The 22,431-nt window shown below is 44.1% G+C and overlaps 2 protein-coding genes across 3 annotated transcripts in view; one reads left to right on the top strand and one right to left on the bottom strand.

The window, feature by feature from the left end:
- SH3BP2 (SH3 domain binding protein 2) overlaps window positions 1–13,459 on the bottom strand; it is a 92,866-nt gene extending 79,407 nt beyond the window's left edge. Inside the window, exons 1-2 of the mRNA XM_027815511.2 lie at window positions 13,287–13,459; window positions 9,886–10,003 (exon numbers count right to left, since the gene is read on the bottom strand). The gene's annotated coding sequence lies outside the window, so the exon portion shown is untranslated. The remainder of the gene's footprint in view (window positions 1–9,885; window positions 10,004–13,286) is intronic.
- Window positions 13,460–14,233: 774 nt separating this feature from the next.
- Window positions 14,234–22,291, top strand: TNIP2 (TNFAIP3 interacting protein 2). Of its 2 annotated transcripts, none has more exons than XM_055715705.1 (6): window positions 14,234–14,806; window positions 17,231–17,536; window positions 19,442–19,525; window positions 20,078–20,359; window positions 20,729–20,848; window positions 21,343–22,291. In XM_055715705.1, exons 1-6 carry the CDS (start codon window positions 14,339–14,341, stop codon window positions 21,622–21,624), a joined length of 1,542 nt encoding a protein of 513 aa, XP_055571680.1. In that variant the 5' UTR covers window positions 14,234–14,338; the 3' UTR covers window positions 21,625–22,291. The 2 variants fall into 2 exon arrangements, with proteins under 2 accessions (XP_055571680.1, XP_055572378.1); XM_055716403.1 differs by having other exon boundaries at window positions 14,235–14,428.
- The last annotated feature ends 140 nt before the right edge of the window (window positions 22,292–22,431 follow it).

The raw sequence follows: 22,431 nt of genomic DNA, 5'->3' as shown, positions 1-22,431 counted from the left end.
GAAATGACACACTGAGGCAATGGGATCTTCTGTACCTTGCAATGACCCCAGTGGGCACATTAGCACCTATGAAAGACATCTGAGATGGACAGATCAAAGGGAATACAAACGAACAACCTGTTCTCACAAAGATCCCAAGTTACAGAAACACAGGACTGCTGGCATCACCCTGGCAAATGGCACAGGAATAAGAAACAGCTGGACCTCCATGCTCTGTAAGAAATAACTGATACCACAGAAAGGGGTAAGAAAAAACAAAATGCTGAAAATTAACTGTAAGTTATCTCCTTTTTTTTTTTTTTTAATCTTGCTTTCTGTTTGCTGTTGGTTATGGGAGAGAAGCACTAGGTGTTCCAGCTTTACCACCAAGCAGTACAGTATTTTTCTGCAATCAGCTGCACTGAGTAAGCAGAGCTATTTTTAAATCACCAGCCACCTCGTGCAGTAAAGCAATCATGTAACTGCAAGTCATGCATACCGCAGGGAATCACTTCTCCTGGTTTGCAGTGTCATACAAACGGGAAAGGCATACAAACAGTGTCCTATAAATTTTCAAGAGTCTATGACTAAGTCTCAGGTCTCAGTTTCAGACTCTGTCCTTACCCATAACAAGAAGTTCTCTGAAATTTTCCCACAGTTGCACCAACATGGTTAAGTCCAGGTTCAGTCTGACTTCCTCAGTGGCGAGAAAATATCAGCAAGTCATGCGTACAGCTGTGGCAGCCACTTTCCTGGCTCACACATCAAGAACTAAACTAGGGACCTCCGGAACAAGAAACGTGACACACTTGAGCACTGAACTCTCAGTGCTCAAAGTGCCATGTTACAACTTCAGCTTTTTCTTAATTGACACACAGACATAAATGCTCGCTGGGCTTTGTTACACAAATACAACTGAAAACAAAGTTCAGAACAATGCAAACTGGAAGAAATCAAATGCCACATCCTACAGCTGTATGGTTCCTTAATTTCCCAGTAAGCGTCTAGGAAACAATGTACCTGGTTCACTAAATAGACACTAAATAGCCTGACTGTTGTATGTAAATCAGCACGATACAAGAAGAGATACTCAACTAAATATTAATGTGACTCACAGATTAACATGAAAATTGAGCGCACCAAAGCAGACACGTGCTTTACAGGGGTGTGCTAAGGGAGCCTGGCATTATTTATGGAAGGATACGCACACAGCAGGATGTCACTGCATATATTCTGACCTCCTGACATAAGTTTATTAATGTTTGACATCAGCTTTTAGAATTTTAAATGGAAACACTAGAAAAATTACAGTGATAAATGTTGCTGATCCTCTCAGTATATATAGGTTAATAATTTTCAAGGATATGGCAAATTTTCAACTTTCACTTCTCCCAAAAACGGTGCAACACACAGAAAAGCAACAGCAAGCAAAATAATCTAAGCTTTTATTGGGGAAAATAAAATAGAGCAAATGCCATAAGATCATTTCTGTTATTCTGTGCTATTAGCACCAATTCAGATACTAAGATAAGCAAGCTCCTTGTAAAAATTTGTGGATTTATTCCACTATGAAGTTGGTTGGCTCCTGTGCACCCTGTTCTCCCACTACCCAGTCTGCTTCTCTGTTAACACGCTCCTGGGTGTCTTTTGTGGATAAAATGACTACATCTTTAAAAGCATATGAGGGGCTTACTTGCTTAACGGTCAAACTATATGCACATGACTCTGCTAATGTTTTTCCTCTTCCAGTAGCCTCGTTAGCAGCCTTCTATTAAGGAAGAGTGTGCTGAAGGAAGGAGTTATATGCCGAAAACCATGTGCCAGGGCACGTGCTATGTGCCTCAGGTTATAATCACAGAATTCCGAAGGATACAAAGCAGCACTTCCATTATTTTTGATACCTTAACAAAACAAAAAATACCCCAGCCTCAGCACCACAGGGCTGTAGGACAAGCTCTGAATTCAGGGTTTTAATATAGTCCTGTTCTTACTATGTGTAGAGACGTTCCAGCATCAAGGAGCTTTAAAGGTCTCTGGCTCATTCATCCCAGTCCGCTAACAGGAGGTGGCCTGCTAACCCAGCGCTGTGGGTGTCAGCAAGGGCAGGCTGGCTGCACCGGGGAAGATGACCGGGAACCAAGGGGGACAGCGAGGCTGACAGGGGCAGCATCCTCACCCATGAAAGCCACAGTCCCGCACAGCCCAAAACAGAAGCACTGAGCAGCTCCCCTGGCAAGAACCAGGGTCAGCCAACAGTCAGGTGTTGGTGAGGCAAGCTGGGGTGAGTGAGGCAGGGTCAGGATCAGCAAGGTGCGTGGCTGGGTGCAACAGGCACCCCTACAGTGCTGCTCAGGCAGGGACCAAGGCTGTTGGCCTGAGCTTAAAAACAGCCCCTGCTGCAGAGCTGTTGGTCCCCCCCACATCGCTCCAACAGCCGGTTATGTAGGCAATACTGCTCGAAACTGAAAAAGTTAAAAGCTCCTTGGATAAAAACTAGGGACGTGAACCAAATGATGGCTGGTAGATGTACACTTTTTAAGCTATGTCAGATTCATATGACCCATCCAATGCTCGGATGTTGCACCACGCGGCCTGGGAAGCAGGGCAATCTGCCAGCCTGATTTCACAGATGAAAGATGGGTGAGGCTCAGCACCTTTCCTTACGACCCCCCTCACTACAAGCCTCCACAGGGTAGCTGGGTCATTTTCTCCACTTCAGTGAAGGAGGAAAAATATTGAAAAAACAGACTTTTTGAAGGGTTTGCTCCATGTAAATGGCAAGATGGCTTCTGCATATTAGCCAACTACATCACGCTTTGGATCACCACCAGCCAAGAGCATGTATTTGCATCAAACACAAGCGGTGCAGGTATTTTCCAATTTGCTTCCATACCAGTTGCTACATGCACACATCTTCCCATCTTATCTTCTGCAAGAATCAAATAACTTCATCTTACTTTCAAAAGTGATGCACATGCCAGGAAAATGAACTACGCCTCTCACACAGATTTGAAATCAAGAACCATAAATGGCAGACATTTATTCAAATTACTCAGCATCACCCTTCTGAAGTAACAGTACTAACACGCTTTTGCCACTTCTCATCATACTGAGCATGCAACACTTTGAGAAAGGCATCGCTTCCCCATTCTACCACTTAGCTCCACCACATCTCATAATGTACTCAGCTAAACCTATCCAGCCTATGGACAAGCCAAATGAGGCATAGTCACTGCAAGGCTGACACTCCCAGAGGGCTGGGGGAGAATTGTGGACATTATCCATCTCCACACCTGCATACGCCTCTGTACACAAGGAAAGAGGCAGAGAGATTCGGAGAGGCTGGCGGGGCCCTTTTCCACTATCTGCCCTCATGAACCCTGCAGACACCAGGTTTCTTTGTAAGACTAAGCTGTAGCAAGACAGATATGGACCAACTCAGCATCAGGCTGACTCCTGGCAAGGGTGACAGCATTTGTGCGCTGGTGAGGAACAGTCCATGAAATTCCAGGCGGTCCCTGCAGCACCCCAGGACAGACCAGCCCCATGCTGAACGGGCAGCATGGGGCTCGTGAGCTGCACAACAAACTGGGACAGCACTTCACTGCTCCATGCAAAAGCATCTCTTCTTTCCAAAATGGGGCACCTGAAGGAGCACAAGACTCTCAAACCGCTCCCCACCCAAAGCAGCCAGGAAAGCCCTTTTATCACAGTGGCTCTCACACAATGCACATGAAGGCCAGTTTCTCAACTTCGTTCGCCTCTGCCCCAGTTTATTGAATCCCTCTTCTGCAATCCCACATACAGACGGCTGCAGGAATAAATACATAGGGATCACCCCGGGGATAACATTATTTTGAATGTCATGTGCTCTGCCAGAAGAGATACAGAAAGGCCGCTGACATGACAGGTATCTTGCTCCCTTGTGGCAAAAACATCCCATAGTTGTTATGGCGATATGCCGGTAAATTTTGAAGATGCTGCTCTGGGAAAGACTGGTTCCATTTGGCTTATATTGCCCTGCAGGAAACATACTTCTGAGAATTTTTCTGAGGTTGGAGACATTATTAATGAAGATGGGAAAAGGAGAGGCTGGAAAAAGTCTTTCAGTTGTAATCTGTTAGTCTAGATTGACGTTAATCCATGAGTAAACCTGGGAAACAAACAAATTCCACTTTCTAACTATTCTAACCACCATTTTTTCTATTAGCAGTAGTCATAAATGAATTCTGGTCCTATTATTATCAGACATTACATCTATGAAATTGCCTGTGTATTTGTACTTTTTTCCAAAGTCTTTTCAGTGTTTCCTAGCTCAAACATTTTATGCTTCTTCAGCTCATAGTCTTTTGATGTTTCATGCAACTTTGAACAAATTTTGGTATCTCACTGCTTCAGGATTCCTCATTCCGAAACAGTGGAAAAAATCCTTGCCTGCTTCTGTTAAATGAAAACTGCAAGAGCCATGTAAATGCTATAAAACACTGGTGTCCTCCCAACCTCTTCTTTGGAATGACACTTTGCCACTTACTTCTTGGACTGGGTCTGGTTAGGATGGATTTTCTTCACAGCAGCCCTTACAGTGCTGTGGTTTAGATTTGTGACCAAACCAGTGCTGACAACAGACCAGCGGTTTAGCTGTTGCTGAACACTGCTTGCACAGCACCAAGCCTTTCTCTGCTTCTCACTCTGCACCTCTAAGGAGCAGGTCAGGGGTGGGCAGGAGGTTGGGAGGGGACACAGCCAGGACAGCTGACTCCAACTGGCCAAAGGGACTGTCCATACTATATACCATGATCAGCAATAAAACTGGAGGTGGGTGGTGTGTCAAAAGCAGCCATTGCTCAGAGGCTGGCTGGCCGTCGGTCTGCGGGTGGGAGGTGATGAATGACTGCCTTGGCATCACTTGTGTGGTTTCTTTTTCTTTTTTTCCTCTTCCCTTATTACACTGTCCTTACCTCAGCCCACAGGTTTTTCTTGCATCTGCCCTTCTGATTCTCTCCCTGGTCCTGCTGAGGAGTGGAGCGAGTGAGTGGCTGGGTAGGGGCTTACCTGCCAGTTGGGGTCAGCCCACCACACTCCTCTAGTACCTCTGAAAATCAATAACGCCCAAAGCACATTTTCTTCCTCAACTACTAATCAATCATTTAGCTACTCTCATTATCGCACAAATGAACTCCTTCACTCCACTTCCTTTAGGTTTACAGGAAAACTGTATTTTTGCCTACAGGAAAGAACTATGGACCAGTCTGGCAAATTCATAGCTTGTCTTTCATTCTGAGACACTTCCTGGATAGCTCACAGGAAATAAGAGATGGGGCAGATTGTGTTTCATTTTTTAAAGCTGTTGGGTAAGCTAATGGCCATCCCCGTCGTTTCAGAAATCAGATAATAAACCCTACTACAAAAAGCTGTTTTATCTATAAGTCTCAGCAGTGATGCTGCAAATGTAATAAATAGTCTGTGGATACAATAGCAGCAAAGTTTGTAGGGAGAGACAGACCAACTAATCTGAGGAAGGAGAGATGGTCTCAAAAGGTCTGGTTTTTTCCAGCTGTATCAGAGGATCTAACAAAAAGTCTCTCACTCCAAGCCATACCTGTCTTGTAACAACATCTTTAAGTTTGTTAAAAAGGTGTAATTTCAGTAACAGGAATATTTCTTAAGTCAGTTACATGAAAACCATGACTGGTGGAAATCCTTAAAGTTCAAAACCGGTATTTCTGAAACTAGTGCTTTTAAAGGTGTTGGTGTATTTGCACACACTTGAACTGGAATGTCACAGTTATACTAAATATGACTGACGTAAGACTAGCTCCCAAAGAAGCCAGTATGTAGAGTATTCCAGTGTAGAGATCATTTATTATTTTGTTTATGCAAGGCCTAACATAGTTAACTTTCTCACAGCTGACTTCTAAGCATTTCAGTCATAAGCAGATAAGAGTATCAACAGAGAAGTCATAATAGGTCAGATACCGATGTCATTCTGTTAACTAGTTTTAAGTAAAAACTTTATGTTGGCAAAAAATTAAGGATAAGTGAAAACTGAGTATGAACTTAATTCCACGGACCAAATACTTCATATTCTGCAGCCTTTTTCAACCATCTGCAACAAGTCACTATTATCATTACTGCAAGGTTCAAATGGCAAAGCAAACTAAGATGTTACAAGACTTTGTCAAAGTCAAGCAGCAAACTCAAGGGAAGAGACACTAGAAATCAGTGTAAATCAATTCTCAAATTCTGTTCTCAAACTCACTCCACTAGATGGTGGCCTCTCTATTTGTTCAGTTAAATATATTTGTAGTTCTCATCAGAATATTTAATCAAAACCATACATCCAGGATTCCCTGCAGTCCCTCCTCTACAGCTTAGGGCAAAAAGACAGTATAATTATTTTGACAAATAAACAGTCATCTGCCCCAAAATATACAATAGCCCAGCAAAAATCACAACATATTGCATAAATATGACATAATTAAATGGAGAAAGCACTTCATTTAGAGCCAAAAAGATTTATTCTTGTTGAAACAGGCATATTGCACTGTACCAGAAGTGTAAGTTCCTGTGCCACTTGGTGGTGTCTCAGACAAATTTAGCCATGAAAAATAGCCGTGGTGGCTTTTTTTCAGGAGTTACCAGTTTCAGCAAATGTTATTTCTTCTTACGGTTTCCTGATTTAAACTTCTATAATCCACACATATCTGCATGTCTACTTTAGACTCATTTGTTGTGCTAAGGCTGAACAGATACTGGTACCCAGACTCCTCAGAAATACTATTTTTTCATGTTCCATGAATTCTGTTTGAGAGCAGAAAGTATCATAATGCACGTCTGCTTCAAGTGTGATGGACAACGCTTCTACTATTAAGAACATGCTTACTCTTGCTTATAACAAAAATATATTCAAACAAGAGCTGAAGTTTTCAGCATCTGGTATCTATATGGCATTATTTCTTCATGTCAGTCTACAAAAGAATACATTAATGAAATTCAGCTGAAAACTGCTTTTCCCTGTCCTTCCAGGATGATTGATGAATTTTCTGCTTTATAGATGGACCTCCAGAAGAACACTACCATGCTGTTTCTTACCTCTCAACCAGATGCTAATCAGAATGTTGGTAAATGTTGTTATTTATGTGGAAATGGCATGGTGTGTGGGAAGGGAGTAAATGGCGTACAAGGAAACTTCCACTTTCTTGTTCTATTTCATTAATTCCTCCCAACCTTTCTTCAACTTTCTAGTCCTGAAAACTGTTTCACCATCTAGTACCATGCTAAGAAATGGCCAATATTTCTTTTTCCCTGATTTATGTACAGATTTTCTACTTGACTACAAATTCTTTTGATGTTCCCAATAGGCTTAGAAAATTACCTTTCCCAATCATCTTTTTAAAACAAATATTTAAAACCCAACCCATTTATATCAAACATTTCTCTAATCAAACTCCAATGGTCTGTTTGCTCTCTAGGTCAGAAAAGCTAAAGAACAGAAATGTGTAAACTGATTTTGTTCTAGTTAGAATGAGTGGTCTGGATCTAAGGCACCATGGAGCCTGCATTAGGAAGGTTTATTACACAATATTAATGTATAAAATAAATCCATAAACAATTAGGTTTCCACCTGCAGCCTCTTGTTTCCACTCTTACAACTGAATGCCTGGCATTTAGTCATACTCAGTAATTTTATACTGCTTCCCTCCAAGTTTAGCTTTAAAACTGTCTGGGCTTTGAGGAAAGATGAATAATAGAAACCAGGAAATTCACAGCACTCTGTATTAATCAAAGCAGAAAATTCAATCACTATATATAGAATCCCCAAAGAATCTGTAATATGGATATATACGTTAAGAATGTCAGAGTCCAGGAGTGCTTCCTGCAACCCCAAAAAGGTTTGTCTGGAGTATTTCAAAGCATCAGTTGTTAGGTTAACAATGTCCTATGACAAATACAAGCCAGCGTATCCTGCACTGCTTACCAGGACTAGACATGGGCAAACCCCTAAGATTTATAAACTACAATCTCAAAGAAGCAACTTGCTTCTAAGTAGGAGTGGTAGCTGCAGCGGTCTAAGCCTGTCAGTATGAAAACTTGTCTCTAGTTGCCAATAACCTGTGTTCAATGAACACAGAGCCTTTTATATTCCTGTAAATAAAACTACAGCTCAAAAATCAGTTATCTCATGATAGTTTCCTAAAGGACCAAGTATACTACTCGGAACTTCTCAAATCAAGAGACAACATCAGCAACAAAAATAAATTGCAGTCTGCAAGGACAGACACACTGAACTGGTACTATTGTACCATGGAAAAACAAAAGAGAAACTGCAAAATGTAAAAATATCCAGAAAAAACAGGGCCAGAAATAGCTAAACACTTCAGGGGGGATACCCAGTACAGGACCAGCAAGCCTGCACAGGAAGGTGAATTGCAGCAAGGGTCTAAAGCACTGAAGAGTTACAAGGCATAAGAGTTACAAGGGAAAAAAGGAGAGTTTACCACCTTTGGAAGAAGTGGCAGACAGCTCTGGAGGAATATAAGGATGTTGTGAGGCTATGCAGGGTGACGATAAGAGAGGTGAAAACCCAGCTAGAACTCAGGCTGGCCACTGCCATAAAAGATAACAAAAAATGTTTTCACAAATACACTAGAAACAAAAGAAGGGCCAAGGACAATCTGCATGCTTTACTGGATGCAGGGGGGAACATTGCCACACAGGATGAGGAAAAGGCTGAGGTACTCCATGCTGCCTTTGCCTCAGCCTTTAATAGTAAGACCCGTCACCCTCAGGTTACTCAGCTCCCTGAGCCAGAAGACAGGGACGAGGAGCAGAATGAAGTCCCCACAGCCCAGGAGGAAACTGTCAGTGACCTGCTGCTCCACTCAGACACGCACAGGTCTGTGGGGCCAGATAGGATTCACCCAAAGGGTATGGAGGGAGCTGGCAGAGGAGCTCACCAAGGTGCTCTCCATCATTTACCAACAGCCCGGGCTCACTAGGGAGGTCCCAGAAGACTGGAAGTCAGCCAGTGTGACACCACCTACGAGAAGGGCAGGAAGGAGGATCAGGGGAACTACAGGTGCCAGGGAGCAGGTCAGCCTGAGTGCCATCATGTGGCATGTGCAGGACAACCAGGGGATCAGGACCAGCCAGCACGGGTTCATGAAAGGCAGATCCTGCTTGACAAAACTGATCTCTTTCTATGATATGGTGAGCCACCTACTGGATGCGGGAAAGGCCATGGGTGGTGTCTACCTGGACCTTAGTAAAGCCTTTGACACCACCTCCCACAGCATCTCCTGGAGAAACTGGCTGCTCATGGCTTGGGTGCCGCGCTCTGTGCTGGGCTAGGAGCTGGCCGGGTGGCCGAGCCCAAAGCGCGGTGGGGAATGGAGCTACCGCCCGCCGGTGGCCGGTCACAGGGGTGTCCCCAGGGCCCAGCGCCGGGGCCAGTCCTGTCTCATGCCTTTATGGATGATGTGGGCGAGGGGATCGAGTGCACCCGCGGCCAGTTTGCAGATGGCACCAAGCCGGGGGGAGCGTGGCTGTGCCGGGGGCAGGGGGCTCTGCGGGGGGCTCCGGGCAGGCCGGGCCGAGGGGCCGGGGCCGGTGGTGTGGGGGTCCCCAGGGCTGAGCGCCGGGCCCTGCCCCTGGGTCACACCAGCCCCCGGCAGCTGCGGGCTGGGGGCAGGGGGCTGGGAACTGCCCGGCGGGACAGGGCCCGGGGGGGCTGGGCGGCAGCGGCTGGGCATGAGCCCCCAGCGTGCCCAGGTGGCCCAGGAGGCCAGCAGCGTCCCGGCCGGTGTCCGAAACGGTGTGGCCAGCTGAGACTGAACCATCTTAGTCCAAATAAATGTAAAAGAAACACTTCCTGGGGAAAAGCAAAAGGATTGCTTTCGATCTCACCAGTGTCGTGGCTCTTCATCCTGGTTTTCAGCCTTGCTGTGATTCAGAAACCAAGGTCCTGGGACTCTACCCTAAGCATCAAAACACTTTTTGGTTTTGACATCCTCCAAAACTCAAACTGTGAAAAAAAATGTGTGGAAAAGCCTACATTAGAAATAAACAAAAACCATTCCAAATTTCCTAACTACACTGAAGTATTGTTAAGTGTATAAACAGAAAACAAGAATGAAAGATCCAAATCAGAGTCTCAGTGCAGAGAGGTGGCTACATACATGTGTCATAGCAATGAGTTCAGCTAGTTTCAGGAATACTGAATGCCCTCAAGCCAACCCCTCAATGAGTCTGCCATTCCAACTGCAAAATATGTAGAACATTATATTATCAGAACATCCAATACAGTAAAGCGTACAAAGGATGTTTATCCCTTCCCACATAAGAAGTGTAAACATGGCCGCATCTTGTAATTATTGTTAATCTGTGAGTCACTAAAACACTGACATTCTATTTGTTCACCATGAAAATCAGATTCTCACATGCACATAGAGCTCTAAGACAGGTATCTTTTGTAGCAGTGAGTGTATCAGATGATTTAACTGGGGAAAATAAACCATTACAGGTTTTTACTCCCTCTTGCACTGCAAAATCAACATCAAAGGAAATGTGAACTGCTATTGAATATTTTAGCCTACAGCAGCAAGAGAATTACCTAACTAATCACTAATTTCTCATCAGTTCTGCTTAGGTAAATCAGCTCAAGGCATCATTAGGTCATAATTTACCCACCAGGATAATTAGTGGCGACTTAAGACAATGGGGAAAACCACAGCTTGATTGACTGAACAATGCCTCGAGTTCACAAGTTAAAAATACAGTTTCTTGCAAATTGAACCTACGTCACTATTTGGAAGAATGACAGACAACCTCCCACCCCCATGTTTTATAACCTTGTCCACACAGAATTACGCTTTTAAATATAGAGACTCTTATGATTTGCACTAATGTTACAGAAGTGTAACTACTACATCCAGAGGAATTATTCTTATCAGCTCTAAAAATAACTCATGCTTTAAAATTAATTTTTAAATATACGTCTGTGCATACTTCATCTAACTATATTGTTCACCTTCCTTTCCTCCTGGTTTCCTAAGATCTGCTTCATCTCCTTTTTATTTCTAGGTAGTTATCACTTTTGTTCATACACTGTATGACACTTCTCATGCATTCTAACAGTTGGTTGTAATGTGCATAGAATTACTTAAAGTAACTGTCAATATTTCTTTAACAAAATCTGATTTGAGATTAAATTTTTCTGACGTGACTTTAATATCCTGTTACACCCTATGCTGAGAAAGAGTTAAAATGAACTTCACCTTGTATTTCAACTTGAGACCAGTAAGGTATGGAAAATAGCTTTTTCCTTATATAAAGTAGTGCAGAGCATATCTGTTGTTCGTGCAATTATTTGCTGACCGGAACTACTGGACTTAGTAAGCCTTAATTTGTTTGTCTAAAACTGAAAAAAGACAAACATGCTACTCCATAGGCCAGCTGTTCTGTCAGCAAAACTGCTGAACAGCACGCAAGAGGCAATCCAGGAAAAGCCAGGTACACTAAAAAACTTGTCTCAAGATGTGACTCATCCTTTGGCACCAGCTTCTTTTACCGAATTCCCAGGAATTCCTCTGTATTTCAGAACTGGCAAAAGGAAACAGTCATCTAAGGGCATTCCCGAGAACATACGGGATCCGTTTCTTACTCAAGACTTACGCAGGTTGAATTTCCCTTAAGACAATGGTGTTTTCCTCGGGGGAGTGCAGGCTTTATGCAAGGAACTATTCATATCAAATATTCAGTCATCAGTTGCAATCCTTCATTTTAATATACTGATACAATTACAAATATAACTGTATTATAAAGTATTCTTTCTGATAAGTAACTAAATTCCCTGATGTTTAGTCTGAGGACATCGCTGCCCTATCTGCAGACAAGGGATTTTTAAGTTTACTTGCAGTTTGCTATTTGAACTGGCAGGAAACCAAACAGATTCATCTATTACTAGGGCTTCACTGTACTTTTCTACAAAATATTTTGACAACAAGCAAAAGTAATCTTGCTCCAATTTTTTGACTTAACTCTGACTGTAGCACAATGATGCTGAAAATATAAAATTAAGTCAATGTAGTTTTTTCACTTTTCCTACTAATGTATATGAAAACTATAAAGTGTGGGCACTTTAAAGCAGGAACTTAATTTTCTTCACAGCAAAAACAGTGTCTTAAGGTTGTAGGACATAACTGTCCAAGTAAAAAGCCAAAAATGGTATTCCCTCAGCTTCCACAGATTTTCCACTGTTCTTAATCACAGGGCGTTTACATTAATTAAGTTGAAATAGCAAATACACCACAGATCTGTACCCTAGGCAAGTGTTTTAGCCTTTTCTGTCACACAGGATCTTCTACATATATAAAATTAAGTTATATTTTTAGAAATAGCTAAGCTAATGGACCATTTTCAATGTATGACTCCTAACCTTTTGGATAACCCCTTCTAGCATAATTGAGGTGACAAAATAATGACTTTCCACCTCAAAAAAGCTGAACTGAATCGCAGGATAATTCATGTTGGGAGGGACCTGAGGAGGTCTCTAGCCCAAACTCCTGCTCAAAGTACTTCCAATGTTTGATTGCCCTTACAGGGAAATAGTTTTCCTTCTATTTGATTGCAACCTCTTGTTTGAGCTTACAACCATTGTCTTTGAGAAAGGCTGAAACATTGTATCTTGCGTTTCACATGCACCAGTACCACAAGGCTTCCCATTACCAGTGAAACTGAGTGTCTCGACTTTGAAGTTTGGTATCTTCTTTCATCAGGTTCTGATTGCTGTGAATTTCTCCACACAGATTTTTCACTGCTATGTCTGTTTACTGTGACACCTACCAGTAGCTCAGCTGCTGACACAGCAGGTTGCTCCCTATTACAGTGACTAAAGTCTTCTCTTTTTGTCCCCCCGCCACTTGCATGTGGTGATTTTCACTTGCTCTATAATCGGACAGACGTGCTTTTTGGTCCAGAAACATCTGCGACTGTGCTGAACCTACTGCAATGAGGCTGCGTGCACATACATTATTATACATGTGCATGCATACACACAGAATAAACATGTATAATAATCAAATGTCATCCGGCCTTTATTTTTGTACTTGCTTAAGATTTTTTCCTCCCAAGCTGTTCTACCAGTGTAACGTGGTCATAACTAAACAAATCCAAAAAAATACATGAGTCCAACTTCTCACACTCCCTCCTCCTACGAAAAATACAAGACCAGGGTAACCTCTCCAATAGCTGCTACAGCCTCGGCTAATAGATTCTCTCTCTAGGCTGCTAATAGAAAAGTTATCCACCTCCAGGACGGCCGACAGGCACCCGGGTGTTCAGTGCCAGGCATCTGGTTTTGCTGTCATCAGCTCCACCTCCACGTGCAATCCCGAGGGCACCAGCTGCACCCGGTGACCGAGTTTTGATGACCAGGAGCTGCTGGCCGCCCCGAGGGCTCTCCGCAGCACCTGCGCAGGGGCGCAGCCTCTGAGGGGAGGCGCGCTGCTCTGCCCGCTCCCAGGCCTTCCCGTTGCTGCCGGCGCAGCCCCGACAGGCCGCACAGGGTTCCCCGGGCGCTCCTCCACTGCCGGGCCGGGGCAGGGACTCCGCCGCGCCCCGGGGCCGGGCCCGCGGGCCGCCCCCCGTCGCGCTTGCCCCAGCCCCGGGGCCGCTGCGGGAGGCGGAGCGGGGCGAGCGGCCCGGTCGCGGGGGTCGCCGCCGGCTGGGAAAGTCCCATCCCGGGCCCGGAAATTCCCGCAGCGGCTGCTGCTGGAGCGCTGCGCTACGGGGCTTTCGCAACGCGGGGCCAGCCCCGTCCGCCAGCGCCGCTCCGGGCCGCCCCTCTCCCCTCAGCGGCTTCCCGCCGGCCCCATCTTCCCCGCGACCCCCCATCCCCGGGCCCAGCTCCCCGCTCGGCGGCGCCTTCCGCAGCCCCCTCACCCACAGCCGCCCCCCCTCAGCGGCCCCTCGTTCGGCCCAGCCTTCCCCCGTACCCGCGGCAGCCTCCCGCTCCCGCACTGCCCCCGCGCGGCCCAGCCCCCAGCTGCCTCCTCTCCCCTTCGCCCCGGGCCGGGGTTCCCCGGCCAGCCCGGTCCCGGTCGCGGGGCCGGGTCCCGCACCGGCGGCAGGGACTGGCTCTGCCCCCCCCCGCGGCGGGGATCCCCCCGCGCAGGGGCGAGGCGCGGCCCGGCCCGGCCCACCGGGCGCCGCAGGAAAGCGGCGGCGGCTGAAAAGCAGCGGGCGGGCCCTGCGAGCCCTTAAAGGAGCGCTGCTAGCCTCCTCCCCCGGCGGGGAAGGCGGAAGAGCGGAGCACCAGCGAGAGCAGCCCCGGCCTTGCCTGGCTCCTCTTCGGGTTTATATGCACCTGGCTGGATTGCTGCTCGCCCTGGAGAAGAAGGAGAAGGGGCAGCACTGGGACCGCAGCTCACCTTTCCCGGCCATGTGCTCGGTAAGCGAGGGTAGCAGCACAGACCCCTTGGTGACCCGCTTCAAACAGGTGGAGGAGACGTTGGAGAGGCTGCACCGGGAAAACAGGAGCTTGAAGAATAAAGTGCCTCGGTACAACGCGCTCTGCACCTTGTACCACGAGTCTGCTCAGCAGCTGAGGCACCTCCAGCTGCAGCTGGCCGCCAAGGAGGCGACGATCCGCGAGCTGCGGAGCAGCCTGGCCCGGCAGGCGACGGCGGCGGGCGGCGAGGCGGAGGCGGCGGGCGGGGAGCCGGCCCGCTCGCTGGTGGAGAGCCTGCTGGAGCAGCTGGGCCAGGCCCGCGAGCAGCTCAGGGACAGCGAGCAACTCTCGGCGCGACGAATGGAGGCTCTGAACCAGGTAACACGGCGAGTGCCCTCCAGAGAGCGCGGCCAGGCGGCAGGGTGCGTACCCCGCGGGGCGGCAGCGGCGCTCCCGGGGGGCCGCGCCGCCGCGCTCCGCGCTCGGAAAAGGCGCGGTGCAGGCTCGGTCAGCGCGGCAGTGCCCGGACCGGAGGGTGCGGCCGTGTTGCACGCCGAACCGCGCGCTGGTGGCTGTGGAAGCGGAGAGAGGCGGGGGGGGGGTGGCGGGGGGGTGCGCCGGCAGCGGGGGGCGAGCGGCGCGCACGGGCCGGGCCGCAAGCTGGCGGGGCAGGGCCCGGAGCAGAGCGCCGCGGGTTCGAGCCCCGCAGCGCCGTGCGGGGTGCGGGTGACAGGCCTGGCGCTGGCGGTGAGCGTCCCCAGCTGGGCTGTGCCCAAAGCGACGCAGTCACTTGTATGCAGCACCGGTGGGCCCTGCATGTAAGTTAAAGAAGGGAAATCATAAAATACTCAGCCAAAAACTTACTGTGGTGTTATAAATCTTCATGTGACTGTTTTTACAAGAAGGAAAAATAGTAAAAATCTTGAAATGCGGAAGCTCCCTATTACCTACTGAAGACCCGTCTCTTGACCTGATGCAGCAGTTTTGTGCTGTAAGATAAACAACTGATGCCACCGCTTTTGCTATTCAACCGTTTGTGTTGTTTTTTTTTTTTTAAGTGCACTTAAAAATGGTGGTTTGTACTGACATTAAGGCAGCACGTTAAGACTTGGAGAAATAACTGGCAAGTCTGGATTGTGAGGAGATCGATAATGGAGAGTGGTATCTTTTATGGCAGAAAAAGAAGTGTCTCGAAACTGCATCCGCTCCCATCTGCCACAAGTGCTATTTTTGTTACTGTCACTAAGCCTTACCCATGTTCAGTCTGAAATACGTAAAGAATTTTAAAGCACTTCTTTAGATACATAAAGGAATTTCCAAACTGAGAAGTCAATACTTAAAATTGAAACAAGTATTTTTGGCATAAGTAATCTCTTGACTTAATGCTTATACAAAACAATTTCCATATATGACACTGACCTAAAATACATTTAAATAAACTCAAGTTTAGAAATCTGTAATGAGAGATGATCTTATTCTGCAAAAGACACTTTGCAGACAGATGACAAACCTGGGGTATCTGGATATATTTTGAAGTCTGACACTGAATGTCTTTAATCTATAGCAAAGTGGAAATTTAGCACGATGCTGAAGAATTCAAAAGTCAGTAACAGGAACAAGTGCTATTTCTGTAAGTTAGATATTAATGTTATTATTTTTAGAAATAAATACTTCACGCCCAATCAGAAACACTGAAATCATTGCCACTAAAAATAACAACAAAAAAAGACATTTTGTGAAGTCCAAGGCCCATATGTTGGCAAAGAGTGCTCCCTGTGATTTACAGCTCCATTAGCACTTCTGAAGAGCTGGCAGGGTAAAGTCAAACTTGTACCTGTTTCATGGTCTACGCTGGCATCTAGGGCATCACTGATTCTGGCAAAGCAGTGCTGCAGAGACTTCTCTGCAGTTACCAGCATCCACTACTTTTGGAAGATAATCAAGCACAAGCTACTTTTGACAAAAGTCAGGACTGGCGTACTTCACATGTATGGTACTACAGAGCTTGCCAGCAAACTTCTTCCTTCTCAAAACACCTGCAGAGATGTTAACTTAATGCAGTCTGGATGATCCCACAGAGCTTCCAATGCAACAAGAACATGTGGCAATGAGATCCACACTTGTTTTGCAGGAGTACGTCAGACCCCCTCATGTACCTTGGAGAGTCAGCTATGGCCAAAATAGAGTCATTGCTGCCACATGGATTTAATTTTCTCTTTGCTTGTCCTTAATGCTCGTCCTTTCCCTAGGTGAGAAAGTTGCTGTGTATGTTCCCTCTGCTTTGTCCTTGTGACAGTGCCAGACAATAAAACCACTTTGCTGGTTTCTGATAAGATGATTTTCCAGTTCTGTGTTTGGGTGGGGTTTTTTTGGTTGTTGGTTTTTGTTTTTGAGGAAAATCTCTGCTATGAGGCAATTTAGAATGTAGGACCAGTAAGCATTTCTGAGCCTTCATAGTTACTCCTTTTAAGCTACTTCGTTTCCTGTAAGGTACATCTTTAGTTAGTTGCACATCTTTTCGAAAAACCTTCCTGATTTTTTCCTGCTTGTTTCTTCATACTGTTGACTAGGAAGCGCTTGTATAGCTGTCCAAGCAGTTCTTGATTTTGATGGATTGATCTGTCGATTCCAAGGCTGAGTGGTTATACAGAAATGAATTGGATTTATTTTACTTTTTAAGTCACTTTGCAATGAGCGTAGAGGCAATATGGAATTCCTGCAATATGGAATTCAGTCTTAAATATATTTCAACATATGAGTTCACTTTGCTTTTAAATAACTTCCCCTCTCCCTTATGTTTAGGAAGTACAGAAGTTGAATCAGCAACTAGAGGAGAAAAATGGAGAGATACAGCAGATGATAAATCAACCTCCATTTGAAAAGGAGAGAGAAATCTTACGACTTCAGAAGAGCTTGGCAGAGAGAGAAAAGGCTCAGGCCACCAGCGATGTTTTGTGCCGTTCACTCACTGATGAAACCCACCAACTGCAACGCAAATTAGCATCCACAGCAGAAATGTGTCAACATCTGGCAAAATGTCTAGAAGAGAAGCAAAGAAAAGAGAAGGGGAATTCAGATGACCAGACACTTATGGGAAGATCTGATCAGGTATTCTTACTGCTACTATGTCTCTTTAAAGTCTTATTAGTTTCTGAGGTGTTAAGTTAGCATATGATAGTTTTAACGGGAGAATGGTGAGACATATCCCTTTAAATAATTTCATGTAGGGTGAAAAGGCTACCATGGCAAGGCTCTAAGTAATTCACAGTACCAAAAATACAGGATGGAAGCAGTTGTCCATCACTTGCATTTTAGCCATCTCACTTATCATCAGAGGCTTTTTTTTTTTTTAGGGAGGAGAGGATCCTGAGAAATCCCTTCCAACCTCAGGAATTCCATGATAATTCTTCCCTGCATATACAGGGGACAGTATCTTCATACCACAGCATGCCTCAGTGAATCACTAGATGGTGCTGTGCTTTTGAAGGTGGTATCTCCTGATTACTTGTTTAAGCATCTAAATCACAAAACCAAGTAGAGATAATTTAAAGTAGTATTTATATTAAGAATGATATAGCACGTGATCTTCTTAGATCAGGATTTGGTGTTGCACATGTAGTACAGACCGACAGAAAGCTGGTTAAGGAAAAATGAGTCAAGGTGTGTGCTACTTCCCCCCCCACCCACCCACCCCCCGCTGGGGTTCCCCCGACCTCCCAGTGCAAGGCAATGTTTCTCTGCAGCAGGGATATTTAGAAGAATTGCTTCATGATAGGAAGGTGGCAAAAATGTTACAAAGAAACACCTGGATTTTGATGTACTTTCCTAATGGCTGTGTGGCTTTGAAACCACATCATCAACTTAGCTGAAGTTTTTCAGCGTAGTGTAGAATAGATTGTGGTGTTCTCTTGTTCCAGAAGTCATGATGGTTCAGACTCGTTAGATAATTATGAGAATACCATAAGGAAATAACATTAGTGGTGCTGCCTTCAATAACAGAGAACAGAGTATTGCGTGGGATGCTACAGCCAATTCTCACACACAAAAAAGAGAAATTCTGTCTCATGCTCTTACTGCTATGTAGTGGTAATGCTGTGTTTCACATGATCACTCACCTATGCTTTTATGACAAACTATACATGCTCGGTTCTATTTTGTAAAACATCCCAGGAGCATTTCCAACAAAACCAATTCTCATTAGAGTTACCTGTAAGAAATGACTAGATAAGAGAAAAGGACTTTTTAAGGGACTGGAAGCATTTAGTATTATATATTTTACGTGTAATTGATAGACAGGAAACTTGATTGACTTTGATATATGTAATAAGTAGCTAACCTTGTACAGCGGGGACTTCCCTGTTGAAGAAGAGAAATTTCAGATGCAATTACTAGCTGATTCTAGGGAATTTTGTACAAAAGTGTTCTATATTACTCATGTACACTGGGGTTTTTTTAAGCAGATGTCAACTGTAAAAAAGAGGTATCATTTCAGTCAATTATTTAGCAAGCAGGGTTTTTCTCAGTAATTTCTTCCTAGTGCTGGCCAAAATTGACAGTAATAACAAAGCAAAATGAAAGCCTATCTGTGTCTTTGTCATGCATTCCCCCACTCCAGACTAGTAGTTTCTACTAGAACTTCCAAGGAGTTCATGTAAACTGTTAAGGTCTGCTGTCATCAGTGTAGGCCCTCATGCGTGTAAAATCCCGTTACCTTTAGGAGGCTGAGAATTTGGTAAGACAGACACCACGCAGATCTACTTAAAAGCAATACTGAGGTGGTAAAAACCGGAGTACATTTTTGCTTTCCTTATTTATTATAAAAGCTGTAGGCTATACTATTAGTATTTGTGAATAGACTATACAGAAATAAGTAGACCTAGATGTACACATTTGTTTCACAAATAGCAAATAGTTTGAGGAATTTAAAAAAATTACTTACAGTTTAACAGCATAGCTAAGCAGCATTTGCAATTTTTATGTTAAAGTAACACTTCCTTTATCTGAAAATTATAGCTTTTAGACAATGAAACTTCACTTCAAGCTCTTATCTGCAACCTACAAGATGAAAACAGGATGTTAAAACAAAAAGTAGCTCATGTGAGTACTTTCATTTTGTACAAGAGTAAGATTTGATTAAGTATTTTGAATTACAGTAAACTCAAAGTAGGTAAAGCCTGGTTAATCTAATTAAATAGCAGTTTAATGTGAGTCCAAAATTTTCTTAGTCCTTTCAACAAGGCATGTAAGTCTTTATTCTCTTGGCTAACAACAACATTATCTTTAATGTATTGGGTGTTTGTTGTTAAAAATACACTGCAGAAGAGAATTTCAGTGTTCCTTCCACACATCAGTATTCCACCTCAGAAGAACAGCACTGGGCCCAGGGTGACTGCCAGCCCCTCCCATTCAGTATTATTTAATAATGTCCATATGGACTGGTGAATGGGGAAGGCTGGCTGGCTGTGAAGACCCTGGCTTACGGCGTGGTAATCTGCTCCCCTGTAAGGTGGCTTAGCCACACTCAGTGGTTCAGCCAGCATATTATATAATCTTTTAAACGAGTTTTGGTCCTGCATATATGGACACTCTATGAACGCTTGGATGTTTGTGTCTTCATGCTCTTCATGAATCTCCTGGGTAATCTTTCAGGTGGAAGACTTAAATGCAAAGTGGCAGAAATACGATGCAAGTAGGGATGAGTATGTGAAGCGACTCCACTTGCAGCTAAAAGAGATGAAGTCACAACTGGAGCAGCAGCATGGTGTAACTTCCACACAAACGAATTCTGACCTGATGCACAAAGAGATACTCCGGTTAAACAAGCTACTGGAAGAGAAAATGAATGAATGCATAAAAACAAGGAGAGAATTAGAAGATGTGAAGAAGGCCAGTGAAGGAGATAATGAACGCATACAAATGCTGGAGCAACAGGTCATTAAGTTTCTTTTTCCTATAGGTGGGAATTCTTAGTTTCTCCCCAGACAACTGAAATCCAAGGGGACAAAATGAAATTAATTCTTTTGACATTTGCTGCTGATCTTGCCACATTTGGCTATACAGATAAACCACAGATTTAAAGGAAAATTACTAAAGAACTGCGTGCAGTTCTGCTGCCTTTAATGCAAGATGTCAAAGATCTGAAAAAAATTACTAATACCTTTAAAGTACAGATAAAATACAGAAGATTACTTATTCCCAGAATCTCAACGTTTTTACAAAAACAAAGGACTGCCTCAGCTTTCTAATCTAACCTGCCAATGCTCTAATCTATGGAATATTAACATAGTAATTATTTTTCAGGTCCTAGTTTATAAAGATGATTTCACATCTGAGAGATCTGACAGAGAACGAGCACAGAGTAAAATACAAGAGCTTCAGGCAGAAGTTGCATGTCTGCAACACCAGCTAGCAAGACGACAGGTAAGAACGCAACAAGTTACTTTTTTTTTTCCTCAATTAAAGCATCTCAGCCCGGATTCAGGACTAAAATATACTTTAAAAAAAATATATTAGTACTTCTAAAACCAATTCAGCTCTGTGCAGCTATCAAAACCTTACATTATTTTGTAGTCAGTTCTTACAGAGATGCTCCCCAATACACATGTAATACCCCTTTCCAGACCGTTTTTCTTATATTTTGGATCAGCATAGTAAGGGTGAATTCTTAGAAGGAGGAGAAGGACAGCTATGAGTCTTGGAACAGTGGCATCTTTCAAGAGCGTACTGGCTATATTCTGTGTTTTCTGCAAGCCTTCTTTAACAACTGTGTCAATAAAACCGCAAAACCTGATGCATATTTTATTTACAAATCTTCTGATAAGAACGAGCAGTGTTTCAAATACAGATGATAAAAATTTTGTTAAAGAATAACTTTTCAGTGCATCTTTTTCAAGTGCTCTCCTTTCTTTTTCTAGGATTCAAGAGACACAAGCAGTCATTTCAGAGTTCACATTGGTAACCAAAATCATATGCATGTACAGACAAACGTTGAACATCTACTGGGCAACAGCCCAGGCCAAACAGGCATGAGAAGAACATCTTCACAGTCTGAACAAGCTTCTCCTCCTGCGGACAATGGAAACTCAGGATCTGAGGGCAGGGCACAGGGTGAACTTAGATGCCCTCATTGTATGAGGTTTTTCAGTGATGAACTCAGTGATGAATTCCTCAAGCATGTTGCTGAATGCTGTCAGTGACCATGTCATGGGAGGCATTTAAGTCAATCACTACTTTATAGACAGTAAAACTTTGCTCTATACATATCTCCTACAGTCCTCAAACAGAGTAATTCAAATGGACAGCTCTTAGGAATTAGGAGGATGAACAATATCTACCTCTTCTTTGATTTCACCTTCTCTTACACTGTATGAAAGACTTCAAGATAAAGCAAGGTGCTTTTATGAAGAATTAGTTTTGGCAGCTACGAGGAAGGCAAGCATAATACAAATTCTACTACAAACTAAGCTGAAACTTACAGTGGTAGTTCGCTTCAGAGTGCAGCTTGACTCATATTTGAGTCTAATTCTTCACAGCAGTCTGAAGGCTTGTGAAAAAAATTATTGAACTTACTGTCTTCCAAAAAGGTAGGCTGAAGAACGGGGGAGGAGCTTTTTGGCAGAAGATAGGAAAAAGTCTTACTGTGCTTTATCTGGATTAAAAGCGAAAGTATTTTCTTGTCTATTGAAGGTGAACTTTCAGACATCTTGCCTGAAAATCCTTGTGCTCAACTAAAATCAGGAGAAGTGAAGAAAACATAAAAGGGCTGGTTGTTGACTAAAACTAGCTTGTCTTTTTGCACAGAAACAATGTACAGGGATATTTATTTTTTCTGTGCCAGAAGTAAATATTTTACACGTTTGTAAATGTGTATTAGTGTAATTATTGATTGTATTCTTATTTTACCCAAGAATTATTTTTATAATAAAAGTGATTGTGCAGTTGCTTTACTACATTAGTAAAGTGGTCAAAAACAATCTCTTTCAGTGTAGGTATTGAAATGTGAA

This window comes from Falco cherrug, chromosome 1 (genome assembly GCF_023634085.1).
Source record: "Falco cherrug isolate bFalChe1 chromosome 1, bFalChe1.pri, whole genome shotgun sequence".
Lineage (NCBI taxonomy): Eukaryota > Metazoa > Chordata > Aves > Falconiformes > Falconidae > Falco > Falco cherrug.
This window is presented reverse-complemented; position numbering and strand designations above follow the sequence as displayed.